General features: G+C 46.8%; 1 protein-coding gene across 2 annotated transcripts in view; it reads left to right on the top strand.

Moving 5' to 3' along the window:
• Positions 1-13,049: 13,049 nt before the first annotated feature.
• ST8SIA5 (ST8 alpha-N-acetyl-neuraminide alpha-2,8-sialyltransferase 5) overlaps positions 13,050-24,829 on the top strand; it is a 63,198-nt gene continuing 51,418 nt past the window's right edge. Inside the window, exon 1 of one of the 2 annotated variants that reach the window (XM_083466155.1) lies at positions 13,050-14,432. In XM_083466155.1, the coding sequence (XP_083322281.1) occupies positions 14,302-14,432 (131 nt within the window). In that variant the 5' untranslated portion in view covers positions 13,050-14,301. The remainder of the gene's footprint in view (positions 14,433-24,829) is intronic. The other variant, XM_083466156.1, reaches the window with a different exon arrangement.

Raw genomic sequence — 24,829 nt, forward strand, 5'->3', positions numbered from 1 at the left:
CAAACTCTGGGCCGTTGCATTGGTTACAAGCTCCACTACTGCTTGCAATCGAATTATTCTGTTTAGATTATAAATAGGATCCCGTGCCCCTTGTATGAGCTCACCAGGATTCCAGGAGGCAGGATCATAATAGGCTATAATGCGCTCTGGTGGCCAATCATCAGTACCGCTCCAACCTCTCCAGTGTATCTGAAGAAGTGTGCATGCACACGAAAGCTCATACCAAGAACTAACTTAGTTGGTCTTTAAGGTGCTACTGGAAGGAATTTTTTATTTTGACTATGGCAGACCAACACGGCTACCTATCTACTGCTCCAACTTTGGGTACTTCCTCCTGCTATATGAGAAATATCAGCGTTTCTTCGTGTACGCTTGGCCAAATTAGTGGGCATAATCCACATTGGTGGTAATACCCATCCCAAGAAACAAGTCCCACTCCATTTGGAGGGGAGTTTCTTGTATGCCCATTCTCCACATATCCACCACAACCATCGGGTCTGAGGTCTTTGGTACGTGGAGTACAGAAGGCGAAATAGCAAAAGAGGTAGAGAGTTCACAGTGCAGTATGTTAGATTGCCTTTTTCTGTCACAGTTATGTTCCATACCACTTTCCATGCATGAATAAAAGGAGGTGCACAGGGCAAGGCATTCCGAGTTCGATAGGTAGTATCGTGTGCCCAGGTATTCTTAATATTATCCCAAGTATAGTGACAATGAGAAGAGCCTATCATGGTAGAATCAGCTGCATCTGATGATTTATGTACACAGAATTCCCCTTGTACAGGTATAACTCGTAATGGTTTAGTTGAGTTCCATCCGGGGAAATTCTGTAATTCTGTTTGGTGTGGTATTTCGCTTACCATACCAATGGCATCTAATGGTATCGGTAATAAGGGCATACCTCCCTCTGAATCATCTGGCCCAAGAGAGCAAACAAGGCAATTGGTCCTATTTGCAACATTGGCTACCATTTCAGCTAAACCTACCCACATATTGTGGTCATGGCGGAATCCATATTTAGTCAATTTGGCCAGATTCAAGGACCCTTCCCCTTCCCAAGGGATCAGGATTAATAATAGAATCATGTTGATGTCTAGCATATGCATTCCTTCCACAAAAGATTACCTTATTGTGATAGCAAATAAATATTAGTCCCAATATAATTCCCCCAGTGACAGGAATGGGGAACCACCAAGACCAAAACATATATCCCGAGGATCCCCAATGAGTAATATCTCTGATAATTGTTCCACAAGGGGGGGCAGTCAATCAATTGTATAAGAGAATCTTTCCTTTCACAATCGCTGGTTCAGATGCTCCTCAAGCTTCAGGCGTGCGCAGGTCAGCCAGCTTCCAGGTTGTGGCTGCAGCAGGCCGGTCGTCTAATGTTGCCCGTGACCTAGCCCGTTCCCGGTAGGGCTAGATACAGGGGTTTTTGGAGAGAGTCAGTTTAAGAGGATTAGAGGGGTCACCTTTGCACGTCCAACTGCCTTCGGACTTCTTCAAACGGGAGTGATGAATCCAGGGGGTCACCTCAGCTACCTTCACCGCTGTTGGAGTAGAGAGCAAGACGGTGTAAGGTCCACGCCACTTAGGTGCAAGTGGATCACGTTTCCACTCTTTCACCCATATGCCATGCCAGCCTGGAGCTGATGAATCGGCTTGGCAATGCCGCACGGCGTGCGCTCGAGGACCCACCTGTTAAGATAAAAAAACAAACAAACACGGGAGAGAGACAAAAACACGGGAGAGAGATTGCACTTGTCCCTGTGTCACATGGTCTCCTATTTGTTTGAGGTCAGTTGGAATATCCTGAACAAAGGAGGGCGGTCTCCCATACAGGAGCTCAAAAGGTGACAACTTAAGTCTTTTTGTGGGTGCACACCGAACACAACAGTGTTATGGGTAACACATCACTGCTGTGGCTAGCATCACCATCTTTTCCTTCTGCCACTTCTTCTTCTCTTGTTTCTCAGCCTCATCCCTATTCCGATAAACTCGGCGTGCAATGGCCATAATTTGGCTCATCAGCATCCCTTCCCATCCTTCTGATTTCTGAATTTTCTTACGAATGTCAGAAGCGCACTGGGCCACAAATGTAGCAGTAATCATTCTGCTGTTTTCAGGGGCTTCAGGGTCAAAAGGAGTCCATATACGATAGGCTTCTTGCAGCCTCTCTAAAAAGTCTCCTGGACTCTCATTTGGTTTCTGTTCTACTTCTGAGACTTTAGACATATTAGTGGGCTTCTGCCATGCCCTGCGGATACCTTGCACAAGCGTCTGGCGATAGGTGGTAAGCCTGGCCAGGTGAATTGCATTGTTTGGATCCCAATTAGGATCTTCCAAGGGAAAGTTGTCTTGGAGATGACGGTCAATATTAAAAATATTTCCCACTCTGGCCTGCTCACGCAAATATATCTGTGCCTTTTCAATTATGTCTCTTCTTTCCTCAGTGGTGAACAGAGTATTCAGGAGCTGGCGGCAATCTGTCCAAGTAGGACTATGAGTATTTATTATTGAAGTCACCAAGTCCATCATAGCCTGAGGTTTTTCTGCAAAAGATGGGGTGTGTGTTTTCCAATTCATCAGATCCGTAGTTGTGAATGGAATGTACTGGAGGGTCGAAGTTCGAGGTGGCCGTGGTCCGAGTTGCCCGTTAACCAGCACAGGCTCCTCAAGTGCATCAAATACTCTTCTGAGAGGGGCTACTACGTGATCTTTCTCTTCGCTTTGCTCTAGAGGCCTCAAATCATAGGGGATGGTATTTGTCCCAAGGCGTTCTTTTAGCAGCCTTATACGCCTGGCTGTATTGCTTGCTGACCGATTAAGGTCTCCCTGTAACTTCTGTAATAATTCTCTAGGACTTGGATGTACAGGGGTTTGGGGTAGGCAATCAGTTGTTCCACTAAAAGAGACTGTAGATGGAGTTCTACTGGGACTCACAGATGGAATAACCACTTCTGCTTGGGCTTTATTATAGGACTCCAATGCCTCCTGAAGATATTTATCATAATCTATCAAGGAATCAAGTTCTGTGACTCCAGCCCCATTATTCATTCCACTTTCTTGCCTTGGGGTTACAACTGGTGGAGTGTTTGGATTAGGCTCCCTTCGATGTGGAGCATAGGGTGGAGGTGGAAGCAGCTCTTCCTCTGGTCCCTCAAAAATGGGTTTGAGTTTATTTGGCAAGATTCCTTTCCTAGCTTCGGCTTTTACAGCCAATAATTTGCATCGTTGGACTTTGCATTCCCTTATCCATGGAGGATTTTTATTTAATGTGCTCAGCCAGGAATCTATATATGAAAATTGTTCTGGGCACCCTCCAGTTTCTTTGGCGATGTTAGACCAAAGTTTGCTTACTAAATTTATATCAAAGGTTCCTTGAGATGGCCATTCAGTATTTTGCTTCGGCCACTCTAATTCACATAACGTTCTCAGGCGCTCTGGCGTCATTTTGACTCCATATGCCCCTGAGAAGGCTTTCTTAAAATTATTTAACATACATTCAAGAGGTGTATTTTCCCCTTTTGAACCCCCAACTCCCATTGTATGGCCCTGTGAAGTATCCACTCAGTCACTCACACACACGCTTCGTGGATTTCCTTGCCTGGTGAAGTCGCCTTACCAGGAACCGAAGTACTGCCCACTCCACACTCAGGTCAGCTACAGATTGCTCTGTACTTTCTCACACATACAATGCGCTAGATACTTCACCACACACTCTACCTCCCAACTTTCCTTTCCCTACACCAGATCACCATCTGATGTACCCAACCACCTAGCGTACTCAGTTCCCACTTACTGAGACGCAGAAGTTTGATCAAGACTTCTCTTCCTCCCAGTTAATTGGAGGGCCAAAAATCCCTTTGTGCACTTACCCTTGGTTGGTTCCGTTTCCCCCCGGTCCGTCGCCGTCAGTGGGCAGGGTATCAGACAGACGAGACTTCTGCGTTCCCCTGGAAAAAGACTTTCCAGTGCGCGCTGGGTAGGCAGTGAGTGGTCTTCTCTCTTGTACCCCGCCCAGTAAGGCGAAGGGGCTGCGTTCCAGCAGACCACTTATCCGAGTCACGGCACCATAAAATGTAGCACCCTGCTTGTGGTTAACGCTTAGCTGGAATGAAATATTCAACGCAGCAATAGAGAATTTAAAATAATTATTTATTTGTCAGACAAATAAATGAGAGGCACAGTGGTATATGGTTACCAAGCTCTGGCCTGGCCTCCTGCCATTATGGCCAGCCCTTATATTCCCTTAATCCAGCCCCCTTTGCTCCTCCTGTGGCTGCCTCTGTCCAATCAGCCTGGTTGGATTTCCTATTGGCTGATTGCTAGAACCAATCACAAAAAGATACACCCATATCCTTCTGTCCTTATATGGAAGACAAAGAGCTATATATTGTTACATCTATAAATGACAAATAAGTAGTAATATATCTTACATGTGTCTCAACAAGGAATCTTAATTACCAGCTCACCTCTTGCCCTCCTTGCCCTATTGCCTTCTAAAACAAATGGTTAATCTTAAATTTTTATCTTAAACATATGTCAAGGATCTTGAGTTTCACATAAACATTGAAAGATCTCCTTCATTTGAAGGTTTCTAAACAAATGTCTGACAGCTAATATATCAGGACAGCATTTGATGGCGTCTTCCTGTCTGGCAAGGGGGGGGGGCAGGCTGGTGGCTGACTTAATTCCAGGATGAATACAACTCTTTACAACTATATGAAATAAGAATCTAGCATTTCTAAATCCTTTGCATAATTACATCTATGCCAATACATTTAATACACAACACAAGTAGCCTCTTAAAAGGAATAAGGTCTTTGTAAAAAGGAACTCAGTTTAAAACAGTTTCAGAAGAAACCTCTTCAAAAGAAGCCTCTTCAGTTTACACTTCCCCCCCTTCTCCAGCTGCTTCAGCCAGCTGCTTTGTTTCCATTAGCTCTTCCCAATATTTATTGTCCTTAAACTCTCTCAGTTTAAGAAAGAAACAACTTTAAAAGACTTCCCAAAAAAATGCTTTCTTTCTACCAGCTAGATGTTTCTCCATTTGGTTTTTAACCTTTTTAACCTTGGAAAGAAGATCTGGCTAATTTTACTGGGAGGCACATCAATATTTTATTATTTACCAACTATTAATTATGTTTATCTCTGCCTTTTTATCTTCTATAACATGTAGGGTCAGTGTCCTTACTCAGTCTGTAATTTCAGCTTTTACGACTTTGAGAATTGTTTTCTGCTATCAATCAAAAAGGGGCCCCTTGTCTAGGAAGAAAAATACTGTCAGTGTTTTCTTAAGCAGCTAGCCTTCTTGCCTAGCATGAAACTTTTAAAATCTAAGCTCTCTCTTTAATATACAAGTCCTGATCAAACATTAATAAAATGCAGGCTTATGCCTGATGCCTCACTTTTGCACTTGTATCGTTGTTCCCAGAGCTGTATTGACATCCTTTTACTCAGGAATCAGCAACCTAAGGCCCATGGGCCACAAGCAGCCCATGGGGGTCGTTTAGCCAGCCCATGGACCCCTGCCGCCTGCTCGGTCAGCTCCTGTGCGTGCAGCAGAGTGGGGACCGCCTTCCGCGAAGCTGGCTGGCTTCCCATTGGCTGCAGGAAGCTTCTGCAGCCAATGGGAAGCTGCGCATGCCTCCTGAGAGCCAGTGTGGTGTAGTGGTTAAGAGCAGTGGACTCGTAATCTGGTGAACCGGGTTCGCTTCCCCGCTCCTCCACATGCAGCTGCTTGGGCTAGTCACACTTCTCTGAAGTCTCTCAGCCCCACTCACCTCACAGAGTGTTTGTTGTGGGGGAGGAAGGGAAAGGAGAAGGTTAGCCGCTTTGAGACTCCTTAGGGTAGTGATAAAGCGGGATGTCAAATCCAAGCTCTTCTTCTTCTTCCTCCGCGTTTGCGCATATGAGTGCATGTGCGCGTGCACACTCTGGCCCACCACATCGTCTGCAGTACCGTGAACTGGCCCAAGCCACAAAAACTTTGCCGACCTCTGCTTTTATTTAACCGCAAGAGCACCAGTCCTTTCAGTCATGCAGAATTTTCCCACCACACAGAACGGAAGGCTGTATTTCTCTCTCTCTTTTACAGTGGTACCTCGGGTTACATATGCTTCAGGTTACAGACTCCATTAACCAGAAATAGTACCTCGGGTTAAGAACTTTGCTTCAGGATGAGAACAGAAATCGTGCTCTGGCAGCATGGCAGCAGCAGGAGGCCCCATTAGCTAAAGTGGTGCTTCAGGTTAAGAACAGTTTCAGGTTAAGAACGGACCTCCGGAACGAATTAAGTACTTAACCTGAGGTACCACTGTATAGCAAGAAAATGTTGTCAGAACAGCAGCTTGAAAGAAACCCCTCAGGGTACACCTGACACCAGGGGCAACAAACATGTGGGAGGGAGGGGCAGTGCTGCTCCAACACCTCAGATGGGCTGCTGTCTGCTTATATGTTGACCACACTTCAGCATGACCAAGAGACAGGTGGGGTTGTACACATCGTCACGCACCATTCACATCTCTCGAGTGGTGAGTGGCTCTGGGGTTTCCAAGCGTTCGGTTTCCATGGAATGAAGGTTAGCAGAGACTGCAATGTCTTTAGGGCATTTGGTTCTATTTTTTTTTAGGGTTTTTTTTAAACTGTTTTATTAAATTTGCTTAGTAACATAACATTATTATATATATTCTGTAAAACAAAGAATACAAAACAAAATTCATTCATACTACAATGCATAACTGCATAACATTAATATATATGGTTTCTGAAAAAAAGGCTTACATAACAAAATCAATTCAAAATACCATCCGGTTTACTTCCCCCCCTCCCCACTCCAGCCCTCCCCCTCCCCGGTCAGGCCTTCATTCTTCATATCTTTATCCATGTACACAGTCTGTTCATTGGAGCTTGTATGTTAGGGTTGGCTTCCCCTCTTTCTATCCAGTTCCTGTAAAATGCCCATTTTTTATTTGTGATTCTTTGGCATTTATTTTCCCATTTGGTTCTATTTACACATAAAGGCAACCTGGGCAGAGGATGGAGGGGCTCACAGCATTAACACCCCAACTGATCTTGTTTCAGCACTGAATGGATTTTATTATTTTGGTCACAGACCAGTTCCAGCCCACATACAATATCAAGGAACTCATAAAACACGATAGGGATACATTTGAATTTGCAATTAGGTATAACAGGGACAATACAGATACAGCAACAGTTAAAAATATATATATAAATTAAAACTTAGTCACTAACATATAACCTAAAATTATCATTTAAGGCCTTAATCATTATGATAGCACAGCTTGTTCCCTAAGTTTTTTTGCAATTGCACAGAATTTGGCTACCATTAATGTGATCTCAGGATCCTTGTCCTCTACCAGGGATTTTAGACATTGAAGTTTGGATTCATTTGGAGATCTTTGCATAGCAGGGGTAATAAATACCGAGCGTATATCCCCATAGAAACGGCAGCGTAACAAGGCATGAGAGACAGTTTCTACCTCCATCAAGCTGCAGGGGCGGACTCGTTCTGCGTATGGTTTACCCTTGAATCTGCCCTGCAATAAGGCAGATAGCAGCACGTTGAATCTAGCGAGGGTAAATGACCGTCTGTATTTAGGTATTTGTACAGTGGTGCCCCGCAAGACGAATGCCTCGCAAGACGAAAAACCCGCTAGACGAAAGGGTTTTCCGTTTTTCGATGCGCTTCGCAAGACGAATTTCCCTATGGGCTTGCTTTGCAAAACGAAAGTCTTGCGAGTCTTGCGATTTTTTCCCCTTCCCCTTTTTCTAGGCCGCTAAGCCGCTAATAGCCTTTTAGCCGCTAAGCCTTTAATAGCCGCTAAACCACTAATAGCGCTAATCTGGGTTGCTTAATAGGGTTGCTTCGCAAGACGAAAAAAACGCTAGACGAAGAGACTCGCGGAACGGATTAATTTCGTCTTGCGAGGCACCACTGTAATTTTGACAAATAATTTGCTGGGGTAAATCCTCTCCCATTATCTTTTATTGCTGGGTGTTTATTGCTTCGGCATTGGTCACAGCTTGGGATCCAGCACAGGTCAAGCAGGTCTCCTGCTCAGAGCTCTCACACACTGCTCTGCCTGTTGTTCTCTCACCTCACAGCTGGGTGTGGAGGGGTAGATGAAAGGGCCATTAGCCCTGAGGACACCTAGTTGTAGCTCTTGCAACCTAGCTTATTCTTTTGAGATGCTGATGAGGGTACTTAAGTGGCCAGCTAAGGCTTTTGTCTTACAAAGAGGCTTGACTGTCTAACCCTGCAACGGGTCACCTCCAGGCTTGATTATTGTAACTCACTCTACGTGGGGCTGCCCTTGAGACTGACCCAGAAACTCCAGTGGCTGCAGAATGCCGCAGTGAGGCTCCTTACGGGGTTCTTGCTGCGGGATCATATTCACCCAGTGCTATACCAGCTGCACTGGCTCCTGGTGGAGTACAGGATCAGGTTTAAGGTGCTGGTTTTAACCTTTAAAGCCCTATACGGCCTAGGACCCTCGTACTTGTGGGACCGCCTCTCATGGTATGCCCCACAGAGGACCTTACGGTCTGCAAATAATTTTCAAAATCCTTTATTAGGCATAACACACCACACATTAACAAACAAACATCATATACAGACTGTATAAAATACGGGCTCAACGAACACAATTTATCCTAGTCCTATTCTTAACTCCAAGAAATGAATTGATGTACAAAGATAATATAATACAACACAGCAACATCACCTACCATTAACAACCACTAAGTCTCTTTATCATGGCCCATTCTTTCTTCATGGACAGCACTTAAAAATTCAGCCGCAAATAATAACATCTTGGCGATCCCGGGCCTCAGGGAGATTAGGCTGGCCTCGCTCTGCCACAAGAGATCAGGGCCCTGTGGGATTTGACATCTTTCCACAGGGCCTGTAAGACAGAGTTGTTCCACTGGCTCTTTTGGTCAGGGCTCAGCCTGACCCCCCCCCTTCTCTTTTTTTATAAGAACTAGTACGAAAGAGGCCTCCCAGGATATTCACAGGCCCATATAAGAACAGCGTAAACAGTTGGGTCTGATGAGCATTTGTTGTTCCCAACCCTAATCCTGCGGAATTAGGAGGTAATTTAATTATTTTTTGATTTTATACCAATGTTATATATTTGATGTTAGCCGCCCTGAGCCCGGTTTCGGCCGGGATACAAATAAAAGTTGTTTATTATTATTAATTATTATTATTCCTTGGTTAGACTTTAACGTTTACTGGGTACAGGACCCCAAGAACTCAAAGGGTTGCAGGGCATCATCCAGACTGATTCCCCAGCCCATAACAATACTCTTATTGGAAGTGCTGAGAGCAGAAGGAGGCACACTTTCTGCACTGTTCCTCTGCCCGCTACCTTCCCCATCTTCCTGCCTCTGCTGTGACCAGCAAGGACCCTATTTTTGCCCAGTAGCAAGCAACGGAGGAGGCAACTGCAAATCTGTCTCCCACTTTCTCTTCCCAGGTTCTCTTTCCTGCCCGTTTCTGCAGCGAAACGCCCACCCACAGACCTCTTAGCAAGTGCAAATTGTGAGATATATGCTCTAATGGAATTTATGGGGAGTTGATTGAAAGAAGCATTTAATCCTTCAGCATTATGCTTTCAAATAAAACAAGTTTTTTCTTGTGTGGAAAAGCCCTCTGGGTTGCATACTATTCTGTGCTTCGTCCCCTCACAGCAGTTCCCTCAGGATCATGTGTCCTTGTCAAATATATTTCCAGATCCCTGCCTGGCGGTACAGCAGGGCATCCCATAGGCTAGAATCTGTCCGTGTGGCTTTGCATCTCGGATAGTGAGCTGCTGGGATGAGGCAATGGCTAAGAGAGCTTCGGCTGGAAGCAGGAAGGGGAAGATCTGTTCATTTCACTGCCTCATCCTCCCAGTCTGAAGTTCAGGTCCTCGCCTTTCTGCTTAGCGATTCTTCATTAGTAAAAAAACCCATGTGCAGTGAATCCCTGCTTCTGCGTTTCTTCACTAGCAAATGCTGCACTGGTTGAATTTCTGCCTATCACGCAGCTCATAAAGGCACAGAACTTATTTCATGACACAAGCTAGTCTTGGTATTGCTGCTTCTTATGGACCTTATGCTGTCAAAAAAAATAAGGAGTAACAATTGCTTCCTCCAAAGTTGTTGGGGACGACGACAGATAATGAGTAATTCCGATGCTTTTGAATATTTGTTGATCTTTTAACAGCTTTGATTTCCAAAAAAGCTCAACAACTTTGGCCGGCCTGCACCCCCATGCTGTGCGGTGTACATAAAAATGGCTAAAACAGATGGGGAAAATATATCTACCACATAAAACACATGACGGCAAAGGTGGTGCCATAAAATTAAACACAGACATCTTTTTTCTGCGAGGTGTCTGCATTTTCTCCTTTGCCGAAATTCTAATTCTATTCCTTTGTATGCTTCGTTTTTCTTTGTGATTGTTTAAGGCGTATATACATAAATTAAGTTTTAAATGCCAGTCTTAAAAACCCAGAAAAAAGTCTCTTAAGCCTTTATTTATTAAATACAAGTTAAACAATGATGGTTAAATAAGAAATAACCAAAATAGGCTGCAGTTCTGCACCCACTTACCTGGAAGTAAGCCCACTGAACTCAGTGGGACTTCCTTTGGAGCAGTGATGAATAGTGTGTTCATACCTTTAAAATCCGCCCCGCGTTCCATGCTGGTGCAGAGCCAGGAAGGCTGCAGTCCTAAATCACACTTACCTGGGAGTAAGCCCTACTGAATACAATGGGACTTATTTCTCAGTAGGCATGGTTAGGATTGTGCTGTAAACTGCTTGCCTATGAGGACCTGGTGCCTTGCTTTGTCTACTGAGCATCATGTTCATTCCGTGGCATCTTTCCAGCTTCAAAGCATCTCATGTAGGTAAGCTGCAGAAGGAACTCTACCTGAGATCTGGTAAGGGAGGAGGAGAGAGGTTGCCAGCCAGAGTGGTCAGCACAAAGGACCAGTGCTTTGCCCACTCTAAGACAGCATGTTCATCCCTAACTCAGGAAGACTTTAGGGACGTAATGTGACGGTCACACCTGAATAAAAGGTAAAGGGACCCCTGACCATTAGGTCCAGTCGTGACAGACTCTGGGGTTGCGGCGCTCATCTTGCTTTATTGGCCGAGGGAGCCGGCGTACAGCTTCCGGGTCATGTGGCCAGCATGACTAAGCCGCTTCTGGCGAACCAGAGCAGCACACGGAGACGTTGTTTACCTTCCTGTCGGAGAGGTACCTATTTATCTACTTGCACTTTGACATGCTTTCGAACTGCTAGGTTGGCAGGAGCTGGGACCAAGAAACGGGAGCTCACCCTGTCGCAGGCATTCGAACCGCTGACCTTCTGATCAGCAAGTCCTAGGCTCTGTGGTTTAACCCACAGCGCCACCAGCATCACTCCTGAATGTTGTTGTTTAGCCGTGTCCGACTCTTCGTGACCCCATGGACCAGAGCATGCCAGGCACTCCTGTCTTCCGCTGCCTCCCGCAGTTTGGTCAAACACTCACTGCCTTGCTGTGGCAAAGGGGCTTGAATAACTCAGAGAAGCTATGAGCTATGCCTTGCAGGGCCACCCAATATGGACAGGTCATAGTGGAGAATTTTGACCAAATGTGATCCACCTGGAGCAGGAACTGGCAAGCCACTCCAGTATCCCTGCCAAGAAAACTCCATGGACAAAGACAACAAGAACTCCTGAATAGCCAGATACAAATTAATGCCAGTGTGGTATGGCGGTTACAGTGTCAGGCTAGGATTTGGAAGACCAGGGGTCGATTCCCCACTCAGCCATGAAACTCATGGGGTGACCTTGGCAGTGCCACTGCCTCTTGACCTAACAGGGTTGTTGTGATGATAAAAATGAGGGAGTACCTGTTACGATATGGATGCAATGCGGCAGGAGCTGCAGCTAGCTGGAAAGCAAAACATGATGGGAATGTTGGGACTGTTCCGTGGGAACAGAGGGACAGTCTATTCACTGTGCGGAGCTCAGAGTGTAATTTGAGCTGTACAGGAAGTACAGGAGGTTGAGTTTGTCTCTCTGCTGTTGGAGTTTGAAGAGAGCAGACGTGTTTCTCTGTAACACTGCAAAGACAGAAATAAAGGCATGTAAATACATTTCTGTCTATCTCTTTCCCCTGCCTGGGGGCAGGGAAGAGTGGTGTGTTCTTCTCACACTTGAGGAGGATCGCCGATCGTGACCTAGCCTGGATCCTGCTCGGGAATGCAGACAGGGAGGTCAACAGGAGATCAAGCCGGGTGCCTGGAGAGTGGCCAGTTTCTCCTGAGAGGCAAGATTTCCTGACAGTACCATGGACACCAACTTGAGCTCCTTCGATGGAAATGCAATATAGAAATGCAAGAGATAATACTATTTGCTTGCAAGAGCTACAGGCTTGTGGAGACTAAAGTTGCCTTCATCAGACCCAGGGCATGTTAAGAATTTTGCAGCAACGGACTGCGGGGGGGCGGGGGCGGTGTTCCTGCGCTGCAGGGGGCTGGACTAGATAATCCTCAGGATCCCTTCCAACTCTGCAATCCTATCGTTCTATGACCACCAGAGACTCGTGCAGTTTGCTTTACCCATCCTAAGGGCTATCGGGAGTCAGGAAGGCATCGCTTTCCTGCCAGTGTGGTGTAGTGGTTAAGAGTGGTACTCTCGTAATCTGGTGAACCGGGTTCGCTTCCCCGCTCCTCCACATGCAGCTGCTGGGTGACCTTGGGCCAGTCACACTTCTTTGAAGTCTCTCAGCCTCACTCACCTCACAGAGTGTTTGTTGTGGGGGAGGAAGGGAAAGGAGAATGTTAGCCGCTTTGAGACTCCTTAAAGGGAGTGAAAGGCGGGATATCAAATCCAAACTCTTCTTCTTCTTCTGCTACAATTACCTCCAGCCCCATCACCTGCCGGTGGATCCCGGTCGACCTTCTTGCCCTGACAAAGCACGCACACGCAGCTTTTGCAAGGAGCCGCCTCTCCTACCGCGACAAGTTTCCGGCATGGGGAGCGGGTTCCTTCTCGCAGCTGAGACGTGCTAACCGTTCAGGCAGGAGGGCTGCAGAGAGAGGGGTGTGTGTGCCGCCTCTTTCTTTGCAAGCATCTCCCTACAGGGCACCTGGAGGTCGCAGAGGCGGAAAACCAGGTCAGAGACAAAAGGCACACTTGTCTTCTCAAGGACAGTTTCTCCCAAGCACGCTTTCGGGTCTGCCTGAAGTCCCTGGCCTGCGGCGGCCGTCCACATGGCTCCACCAGCTGCAGGCGGGAAGGCGCCGAGCGCGCGCGATCTCCGTGCCCTTGAAGAGATGCGCAACGACCTTGCCTGGGCTTGGTAGGGGAGGCTGGACGGGGCGCGAGGAGAGCAACTCCAGCCGAGAGCAGGCGTTGCACATCAATGCTCCAGAACCAGCCCCCCCTCCAGCCTACCGCTTGCTTTGGACACTCACAAACCCGACAGCCCTCTCCACCGAAAACGCAGCTCGGCCGCGACGCACTAGTCCCTGCCTCCGCGCCTCGCTCCCTCCCCGGGCCGTTTGCTTGGAGAGCTGTCCAAGCGCCGTCGTGACCCTCCTGGGGCTCAAACCTAGCCCTGGCCGAACACGTCCCCTTCTCCTTCCTCTTCCTCGCCGGAGCCTATGTGTCAGACGCCCACATGGAAATCTCCGTGCGCGCCCGCACCACAGCAGCACCTAAGCAAAGCGCAGCGTTTTGGAGAGGCCAGCCAGCCCGCTGCAGGAGTTACGGTGGGGGTGTCGCCTTTCGCTTTGAACCCTCTCTCGATTTGCTCGGCCTCCTCTCTGCCCGCCCCCTCCCCGAAAGAAGACCGGGGCAGGCCCCTCGTTGAGTAGAAAGGGGGATTTTTGGGGGGCTTTTATTCCCCGCCCCGCAGGAGGCGGAGGAGGAGCAGCGCCGCCCTCCTTTGCGCGCCGGGGGCCTCCTCCTCTGGCGCAGCGCGGGCGGCGGAGGCGCCGACCAGGCGAGCCGGAGGGCGCTGCTTTGCAGAAGCGAGAAGCCGCCGAGACGCTCTCCCGCGCCGGGGAAGAACTTTCCGCCCGGCCGCCGCCGCCTCTCTCTCTCCGCCGGGGGGCGGCGATGCGGGGCCGCCGTGCCCTTGAATGGCGCGCCTCCGCCTCCTGCTCCTCCTCCTCGGCTTCTCCCCTTCGCCCCAGCCGCGCCTGAGCGGGGCTTGAGGAGGATGCGGCTCCTTCTGCGAGCGAGACCTTGACGGAGCTCGGCTTCGCGGCCCCCTTTCCGCCAGCATGGGCTACACGGACCCCACTTCCAGCCGGGATCTGCTGGGGAACCGAACTTTGCTCTTCATCTTCATCTGCGCCTTCGCCGTCGTCACTCTCCTGCAGCAGATCTTGTACGGGAGAAACTATCTCAAGAGGTACGAGAGGAGTTTTCCTCGCTGTCTTTTGGGGAGGGAGGGAGAGATCCTGGGGATAAACGAACTGCGGGCGGGGGGGGGGGTCGCAGATTTATTTATTTTTAACCCTCCTGAAAGTATGCAAAAGAGGCTTCTGGGACCTTCGGAACCAACCGTGCAAACAGCCTCGCGCGCTCTTCCCAAGGAGTGAGTTGAGCAGGACTTTACTCCCGAGTAAAAACGTGAGCGGGATCGCGCCGTACGACTTGCCCGTCACCCTCTACATCCCGTAACTTAGGCAAAAACGGGCGCAGGTCTGGGCTCCGGGGCTTGCAATCCTCTTCACAGGATTGAACCCAGCGGGGCTGAGGAAGCGCAGGATAGGACCGGGCTGCATTTGGGTTTGGGCTTGTGGCTGCACCAACCCACTTGCGCCAGATCCGGAGCGGTGCTGGTCCCTTAGCCTGGATGCGTGTTGCTGACTGGTGGTGGTTGTGTGTGTTGTAACGCAGTGAGGCCAAATGGCCAAGACATGCATGAGTTCAAGCTCCGTGCGATGCTGTGTGGGCAGATAGCCACAGATGTTTCAGAAGCAGGCACTGTGCCTGCCTGGATGGATATGAACACATTCCCTGGTTTAGTGTCGCTGTAAGAACTCCCTGCAGCCATTCTTTACCTTGTAAGGCTTTGCTCAGTTTAGGCTAGAGGGCTGTTGGGAGATAAAACTTCTGCCTTTGGAGTGATAACTACAAAGTGTGCAAAATGCAGCTGTACAGAGGTACCAGATGCTAGGCTCTTAAGTTAGTGTAGGGGCAGCTTAAGCCACCTTGCTGCACACTTTGGAGTCCTGCCACTCTGTTTTGGTTGGAGAGCTGGGCAGATGCCCTGTGCCCTCAAGGCAGCCTTTGCCAGCCTGGTGGTGCCCTGCAGATTTTGGGGGCTGGAGCTAATGGGAATCAGAAAGGCTGCCTTAAGCCCACTCTTCCCGTCCCACTAATCCAGCACTCTTGGACTATGTGGAGACAAAAATTGCAGTTTTCTGTGTGTGTGTGTGTGTGTGTGTGTGTGTGTATATACCCCGTATTTTTTGCTCTATGAGACTCACCTTTTCCCTCCTAAAAAGTAAGGGGAAATGTGTGTGCGTCTTATGGAGCGAATGCAGGCTGCACAGCTATCCCTCTTGTTGTTCTGGCTTCTGAGATTCAGAATATTTTTTTTCTTGTTTTCCTCCTCCAAAAACTAGGTGCTTCTTATGGTCTGGTGCGTCTTATAGAGCGAAAAATACGGTGTGTGTATATATATATATATATTTGCTTTCGTAGATTTTCACGGGTACAGGAATGCAGGTTTTGGTGTCTTCGGGTGTCTTCCCGTGTAAGAGTTGGGGTGTCTAGGCGACGTTTCGACGAGGTCTCACTCGTCATCTTCAGGCTGGTGCTTTCGGCTTCTTGTTTCGGCTCTGTTCCAGTAACAAGAAGCCGAAAGCACCAGCCTGAAGATGACGAGTGAGACCTCGTCGAAACGTCGCCTAGACACCCCAACTCTTACACGGGAAGACACCCGAAGACACCAAAACCTGCATATATATATATATATATATATATATATATATATATATATGAATGATCTAATTTGGCATTATATATATTTCTACATCATAGATATTCCAAGCTTTACTGTGTGTTGAGGGATGCAGAACAGCCTTGTTTTATCAGAATGATCTCAACCTGAGAAATTGCAAAGTTTGCTGCCTTGTTTCATATGCAGAGAATACACCCCATCTTTCCCCCACTCATCTCCTGCTACTCACTGGTGAAATGCTGTCACCCATTTCTTGCCTATACAGGCGTGTTTCTGTTTTGGGTCCTTTACTACCACTACCATGACTTCTTCTTCTTAGATCTTATCTTTCCTCCAAAGAGCTCAAGGTAATTCTCTCCTCCCCCAGCCATTTTATCCACACAACAACCCTGTGAGGTAGGTTAGGCTGAGAAATAGTAATTCGCCCAAGGTCACCCAATGAGCTTACTGGCTGAGTGGGGATTTGAACTCTGGCTCCCCAGGTCCTAGCCTAACTCTCTAACCACTACACCACACTGGCTGTTCCACTTTCCCATTGTCTGTTCCAATACATGGAGTCTTTGCCAAACGGATGCTCTGTGCATAAACATATTTTCTCATATGAAATGCATGCCTTGTATGCTTCTGCCAGAACAAGTAGCAAAAAGTGCCTTCCATCCTCCTTTCATGGAACTGAACCCCATTTGAACAGGTCAGCTTCCTTCTGAGTAAAAGCCTGCATTAGCTTGGGCTAAATAGTTATGCAAATGAAGAGAATGCTTCAGGTTCAAGAGAGAAATTATCACACCTGGGCACCATTGAAGTCCATGGATTTGTCAGTGATGAATTCAGCTGGCCCATTCATTTCAATGGGATGTGGGCTGCAATGGCCTTTTCCTGAATTGGGATCAGCAAATGTAAAAATTCAGCGAGTGTAATAATGTAAATTGTTCTAGTCACAGGTAGGTAGCCGTGTTGGTCTGTCGTAGTTGAAACAAAATTTTAAAAATCCTTCCAGTAGCACAGGGGTCAGCAAACTTTTTGAGCAGGGGACTGGTCCACTGTCCCTCAGACCTTGTGGGGGGCCAGAATATATTTTTTTGGGGGAAATGAACGAACTCCTTTGCCCCACAAATAACCCAGACATGCATTTTAAATAAAAGGACACATTCTACTCATGTAAAAACATGCTGATTCCCGGACTGTCCGCAGGCCAGATTTAGAAGGTGATTGGGCTGGATCCGGCCCCCGGCCCCTAGTTTGCCTATCCATGCAGTAGCACCTTAGAGACCAACTAAGTTTGTTATTGGTATGAGCTTTCGTGGGCATACACACTTCTTCAGATACTTCAGATACTTCTTGCATGCACACGAAAGCTCATTCCAATAACAAACTTAGTTGGTCTCTAAGGTGCTACTGGAAGGAATTTTTTTTTACAAAGTAAATTGTGAAAGGGGACTTTTCTCAAAGGACAAATGGGGTCTAGGCGTTCAGAGAATATAACATCAATCCTATGCCAGTTGCACTGGCTGCCGATTCATTTCCAGGCTCAATTAAAAAGTGCCAGTTATGCCCTTTAAACAGTGGTGTGGGACGCCTGCTTTTCCCGTTTCGTAAGTTCATTAGTAATAATGAACAGGTGCCAATTGCAAATACAGTATTAAGCAAGCTTGGCAGTTTCAACATTTTTAGCTTTGTTTACCAAATACAAGTAAAATAAAACATGCTACATTAGATCACTCTCTACTGGAGCATAAGGATTTCCCCACATGGAAACTAACTTGCAAAGGAAAATGTTCTGGAAAAAATTACAACACAGATTTTTCCGGAAAACCAACACCATCGCCTTTCAAGCCCTAAACTCAGCCTCGCCAATTTTGATGCCCTCCAGATGTTGCTGGACTAAAACGTCTGCAATTCCTGACTGTTGGACATGGCGGCGGCTGGGAGTTGAAGTCTAACAAGATGTAGAGTTCACCTCAAAGGCTACTGCTGCTCTAAATGATTTGGGATCGGGTTGTTTGCAGGACCTCCTGCATCTATAGGAATGCACCCAGGTGTCAAGATCATACTTTGGGGTCTGGCTCATGAGCCTGCTGTCGGGATCCATCAGACTGCTGGGTGTTAAAGACAGGGCCTATTCTGTGTTAGCCCTGCATATGTTGGGAATTCTCTTCCAGAAGGGCTGCTTCTTTATTTAAAGGGGGGATCCACAACAAAACGTTGCAGCATGGAGTTGCACAATTCAGCCAGCCAGCCAGCCGTGTCCTTTCCTAGGCTACTCCATTATGTTCCCACTGATTTTTCTCTCTTTCCCGCCAAATAGTCAGCAAACATTCTGAGTTCTCAATGAGATGCTTTTGGCTCCCTCCCCTTTAAGGATTTTTTAAAAAGGTATTTTTGGGGGGGGGGAGGGGTAGTCTTGACAACCCTCAGTTTTTCCTTAGCCACTGTGTTGCATGTAGGTAATGAGATTTTTGCTGTATTGTATAAAGATTGGCACTTGGGTAGTGAGTTTGCTGTTAGTACAGTGGATCAGGGAACAGGGTGTTTTTCAGGCTTTTCCAATGGGTGTTCCGATTATACACAATTTCACGCAAGCGTGCAATGATCCAGAATGCAATCCCCGCGCAAAGAAGGCGTTGCCTGTAAGTAGGAAATGATCTCTTTCAGCTTCTGCCTTCTGGATGAAGGTACAGGGTTATAAAGACTAGGACTAGCCGCCTGAGAAACAGTTTCTATCCAAATGCGATTTTGGTTTTAAATGCAGTGTAAGGTAGTCTCTGTGGGAGTATATTGTATTTAATTATGGGGTATCAGAGTTTTTAGGGGGTTAACCAGGCTGGGACAGCTGGGATAGCAGGCTTGTTGGTTTTTGAATGTCTGATGTATATTTTTTCAGTTTCATTGTTCTGTACGGAACAAAGACAATAAAGATTATCATATCGTAGAGCAAGTTCCCCCAAACTTAGGAACGGAGAACCATAGAGTTGGAAGGGACCCCAGGGTCATCCAGTCTGACCCTCTGCAATACAGGAATCTTTTGCCCAGTTTGGGACTTGAAACCATAACCGTGCGATTCAGAGCCGCAGGCTGCAGGTTAGGGCTTCCATGGAAGCCAGCAGTTCATGGATTCCTGGCAGCTGGCATTTCCTTTATTGTAGCCACGGCCAACCTGATGTGCTCCAGATGTTTTTGACGGCATTTCCCATCAGCCACAGCCAGCATCTGGAGGGCAGCACATTGGCAAAGTCTGCACTAGCACATATCAGCCCCCTACCCCTCCGAACCAGTAGTGATGTATGGAAGTGAGAGCTGGACCCTAAAGAAGGCTGATCGCCGGAGAATTGATGCTTTTGAATTATGGTGCTGGAGGAGACTCTTGAGAGTCCCGTGGACTGCAAGAAGATCAAACCTCTCCATTCTGAAGGAAATCAGCCCTGAGTGCTCACTGGAAGGACCGATCCTGAAGCTGAGACTCCAATACTTTGGCCACCTGATGAGAAGAGAAGAGAAGACTCCCTGGAAAAGACCCTGATGTTGGGAAAGATGGAGGGCACAAGGAGAAGGGGACGACAGAGGACGAGATGGTTGGACAGTGTTCTCAAAGCTACCAGCATGAGTTTGACCAAACTGTGGGAGGCAGTGGAAGACAGGAGGGCCTGGCGTGCTCTGGTCCATGGGGTCACGAAGAGTCGGACACGACTAAACAACAGCAACAACCCCTCTGAAAGAGATAGGGTGCCTTCAGCTTACAGCTCTCCATTGGGGAAGAGAGAAAGTCCTTTAGAAAACAGGTCCTCTTTAACCTTTTGCAAAGCGTTTTTCCTCTCTCGCACCATGAGGGCTGGAACTAAAAATAATAACAAGGATTTAAACCTGGGATTCTCAGGGAGCTGCTGGAAGCCCCGGTTTCTATTCTGCGTGATCACAGCTGTTCAGAAAGCTACCATCGCAGAAGACAGCTAGTAAACGCAGCTCTTGCACTCCTGCCATCCAGTATTTTAAAGCACTGCTGACTTTTGGCGAAGCGAGGGCAGTTTACACAGGAGGAAGCCCTGCCTTGTATGCAGGATTCCTCTCTCTCCAGCCCTCTCCAGCAGCTGACAGTCCAATGGAAGGCTCCAGTCGTGCAGTGCACATTTAATCGTTCCTCTTTAAATAGCTGTAATTTAGGTGATTATGAAACCAAACATCTCCAGATGTGGCAGAGGCAGTTAATTGGAACTTGCTACAAAACAGACAGGGCTTTTAGAAGTAATAATGATGCACTATAAATGGATATAATTTATGTATAATTGACACAGGCACGGTGCCCCCCTTCCAAAGGTTTATTCGTTTATTTCACCAATGGATCCATCCAGCCCTTACCGCAAGGAGCTCAGGCAGATGTACATTGGCGCTGCCCCATTTTATCCATACAACAGCCCTTCTTCTTTGTTTTTTTTAAAAAAATATATTTATTAAGTTTTCAAAAATTATACAACAAAGACAAAAAACCAAAAATACAAAAAAATAATAATTAACAACACGTATAATTTCATTCCCTTATTTTCCTTTAACTTATTTCTCGGACCTCCTCATACCTCCCCTTTTTGTATTCCAATTCGAATTATTCATTCAGCAAATCCTCACCCTTAATTTTCACTTAATTTTACACCTCTCTTTCTTTTAATTTCCCCCCAATTATCTTAATCATTTCAGCTGATAACCGCTTAAATTCTATCCAACATCAATTTAACATTCACTAATTTTGTAATATTTCCCAAGATAGTCCTTAAATTTCTTCCAATCTTCTTCCGCCGTCTCTCTTCCCTGGTTTCGGATTCTGCCGGTCATTTCTGCCAGTCCCATGTAGTCTATCACCTTCATCTGCCACTCTTCCAAGGTGGGTAGATCTTGTGTCTTCCAATACTTTGCAATAAGTATTCTTGCTGCTGTTGTTGCGTACATAAAAAATGTTCTGTCTTTCTTTGGCACCAATTGGCCGACCATGCCCAAGAGAAAGGCCTCTGTTTCTTCAGAAAGGTATATTTAAATACCTTTTTCAGTTCATTATATATCATTTCAACAGCCCTTCTTCTTTGGCGATCCCTCGTAGCTGAGTAAGATTGCCTTCCATAGATATGGTTTTAACAATGAGTCCATAAGTGACCGTGGAGGCCAACTCTGGATCCATACATCCTTCCACAGTGGGGACATTGGTTTCCGGGCGGGAGTTGATCACAGTGTGGATTTGCCAAGCGAGCCTTCCTCTTAGCACATTTCTCCATTTGACTTCCGAAATGTTCGAAAACCAAGGCACAGCTTCTGATTGGTGGAGGTGCCCCGGAAACAATAGACGGCAGCTGCATTGGATGTTCGGCTTCCGAAAAACGTTTGAAAACTGGAACACTTACTTCTGGGTTTTCGGAGTTTGAGAACCAGAGCATTTGAGTACCAGTGTTAGCCAAAATTGCTCTCCATGTATTTTGTGACTGCATTCAATGCTCTTTTCAGGACATAGTTGCATTTTGAAGTTTTGGGCTTGTAAATAGCCACCCCTTGTGTAAGACCCAAAGTAGGTAACGATATTGCAATGGTACAAAATGTACCAACTACTCACTCTCACCCTCCGTACTTGTGTGTACATTTAACACAGAAGTAGAAATCCTGGACAGGGCATGTGTTGAATAAGGAACTAGAAATAGCTAGAGGTTTATTCCATCTGACGGCTCAGTAGTGCCCACACTGACTGGCAGCCACCCTTCAGAGTTTAAGATGGGAATCTCACCCAACTTTCCTAGAGATGTTGGGAATTGATCTCTTTTTTGGGGGGAATGTTTCAGTAGTTGTTTTTAATACAGTGGTACCTTGGGTTACGGGGGATGCGGGTGGTGCTGTGGGTTGAACCACAGAGCCTAGGACTTGTCGATCAGAAGGTCAGCGGTTCGAATCCCTGCAACGGGGTGAGTTCCCGTTGCTCGGTCCCTGCTCCTGCCAACCTAGCAGTTCGAAAGCACGTCAAAGTGCAAGTAGATAAATAGGTACTGCTCTGGCGGGAAGGTAAACGGCGTTTCCGTGCGCTGCTCTGGTTCTCCAGAAGCGGCTTAGTCATGCTGGCCACATGACCCAGAAGCTGTACGCTGGCTCCCTCGACCAATAAAGCAAGATGAGTGCTGCAACCCCAGAGTTGGCCACGACTGAACCTAATGGTCAGGGGTCCCTTTACCTTTACCTTTACCTCGGGTTACATACGCTTCAGGTTACATACGCTTCAGGTTACAGACTCCACTAACCCAGAAATAGTGCTTCAGGTTAAGAACTTTGCTTCAGGATGAGAACAGAAATCTTGCTCCGGCAGCGCTGCAGCAGCAGGAGGCCCCATTAGCTAAAGTGGCGCTTCAGGTTAAGAACAGTTTCAGGTTAAGAACGGACATCCGGAACAAATTAAGTACTTAACCTGAGGTACCACTGTACCGATAATGCTGTTGTTTGATTCTCTTTGTAATTCGATGGTTTTTGTACAATCAGGTGGTGTATAAATTTTATGAAATTGTGTGTTTGTGTGTGTGTGTAAAATACAGACACCCCCCCACCAGCAGTTAAAAACAACACAAACAGCACAAAGCATTTTAAGTATTAAATCAAGGCAGCTAAAAGGGAGAGATTGAAAATAGCAGCAGAACACCAAAACGGTGATTAAAAGAAGCTCAGAATGGAGAAATCTTCAAGACTGCCTTAAAAGACTGCTTGTCTTTATTTTCTAATGTATTTTCTAATACATATTTTCTAATGTATTTTCTAATGTATTTTCTAATGTCCGCCTTACAAAACTTCTTGTAGTCCTACTAGCGTAATCTGTTTATTACAATTGTTTTTCAAATAGTTCAAATATTTACTCCAGTCCTCTAAGAATCTCTGGTTCCGCAGTTTCGGATCCTTCCTGTCATCTTATCTAATTCTGCATAGTCCATTAATTTCATTTGCCACTTTTCTTTCGTCGGTAGTTCTTCTTGCTTCCATTTCTGTGCCAATAATATTCTCGCTGGCTTGTCTTTATTTTCCTTGTGGGCAAATTCAATTTGTACCCCTGTTCACTGTTCATGAAAGACCAAGTGCAGGTGTATTTTGGGCCCTTAGGAGGCAGGAGAGCTGGGGTCAATTTCTGAGTTGCAAGAGCAAGGTCTGAAGTGGTGTTGACTTCTTATTCTGCATAGGCTGTGGATCTCTAGAAGTGTGACTTAGACACCTGCCCCCCGTCACCAAATGCCTGGTGATGTCTCCCATATCTCCTGGAGTACTGTGTCCAGTTCTGGGCACCACAATTCAAGAAGGACACTGACAAACTGGAACGTGTCCAGAGGAGGGCAACCAAAATGGTCAGAGGCCTGGAAACTAAGGGAGCTGGGCATGTTTAGCCTGGAGAAGAGGAGGTTAAGGGGTGATATGATAGCCATGTTCAAATATATAAAAGGATGTCACATAGAGGAGGGAGAAAGGTTGTTTTCTGCTGCTCCAGAGAAGCGGACACGGAGCAATGGATCCAAACTACAAGAAAGAAGATTCCACCTAAACATTAGGAAGAACTTCCTGACAGTAAGAGCTGTTTGACAGTGGAATTTGCTGCCAAGGAGTGTGGTGGAGTCTCCTCCTTTGGAGGTCTTTAAGCAGAGGCTTGACAACCATATGTCAGGAGTGCTCTGGTGGTGTTTCCTGCTTGGCAGGGGGTTGGACTCGATGGCCCTTGTGGTCTCTTCCAACTCTATGATTCTATGATTCTATGATTCCTGCATTACATAATCCCCTTTCCTCCACTGCCCTTAAAAAAACAAAAGCATGAAAAGGGTGGTAAAGTAGGGGAGAGAACAGATCACACACACTTGAGCTGTGATTTCAAAAGATCCCTGCAGGAATGTTGCAAGCGCTTGCTGTACAAGCGCTCCCTGCGAGGTAGTATTTTTTTGGCTGTGAACATAGCACCGTGTAAGAATTCCCGATACATACATCAGCACCTCTGCTCTTAAACTGCAGCCTTGTTAACAGCAAGAACATTTCATTCTGACTCATCCAGCTTGCTCTCTCTCTCCACCCCCCCTCGTTTGGGTAAAGAAAATAAAAGCCAATCAATAAAAAATACTTTCAAAGGTGTCCTTGCCTCAGCACAATTTCCTCCTCCCACCAAAGCTGTGTGTGCTTTAATTGTTTAGTTTTCAACCTCTCGGCCTCCCTTTCCGACTTGAAAAGCTCTCAGCGGTTTGCACCAATTAATAAAACAATGCCAAGCCGGTGTTGAAATGAGTCCTTAAAAACACAGTGTGAGAGAGCACCACGCAAGGAGAATATTCAGTGAAGTGGGGAAGCCCACACTTCAAAACCTAAGAGTTTGCGGCTGCAGTCCTGAAGTGTAGGTGGGTTCCTACGAGGCAAGACACAGCGATAACAGCAAGAACCTTTATTGAACTACATAACTGGGAAACAGGCAAAGCAGCTGCTTATATACATTTCTGAAAGCCTGGGCCACTCCCACTCCCAACGTGATTGGCTGTCTAAACTCCCAAACTGCGAATCACGACTCAGAGTTCAAGGGCCAATGGCAGAGGCCCAAATCCTGAAAAGTTCTGTGATTGGACAACATGTACCGAATCAGAACCCAGGAGCTCAGATTCCTTAGTCCAGACTCAAGCTCAGGCAAACACAGACCACTGAATACATAACAAGTCCTACACCAGACACCCCCAAACTTGACCTTCCAGACATTTTGTGACTACAGTTACCATCATCCCTGACCACTGGTCCTGTTACTTAGGGATGATGGGAGTTGTAGTCCCAAAACACAGGGAGGGCCAAGTTTGGGGATGCCTGTCCTACACTCAGTC

This window comes from Podarcis liolepis (assembly GCF_965112155.1).
Source record: "Podarcis liolepis genome assembly, chromosome: 11".
Taxonomy (NCBI): Eukaryota; Metazoa; Chordata; class Lepidosauria; order Squamata; family Lacertidae; genus Podarcis; species Podarcis liolepis.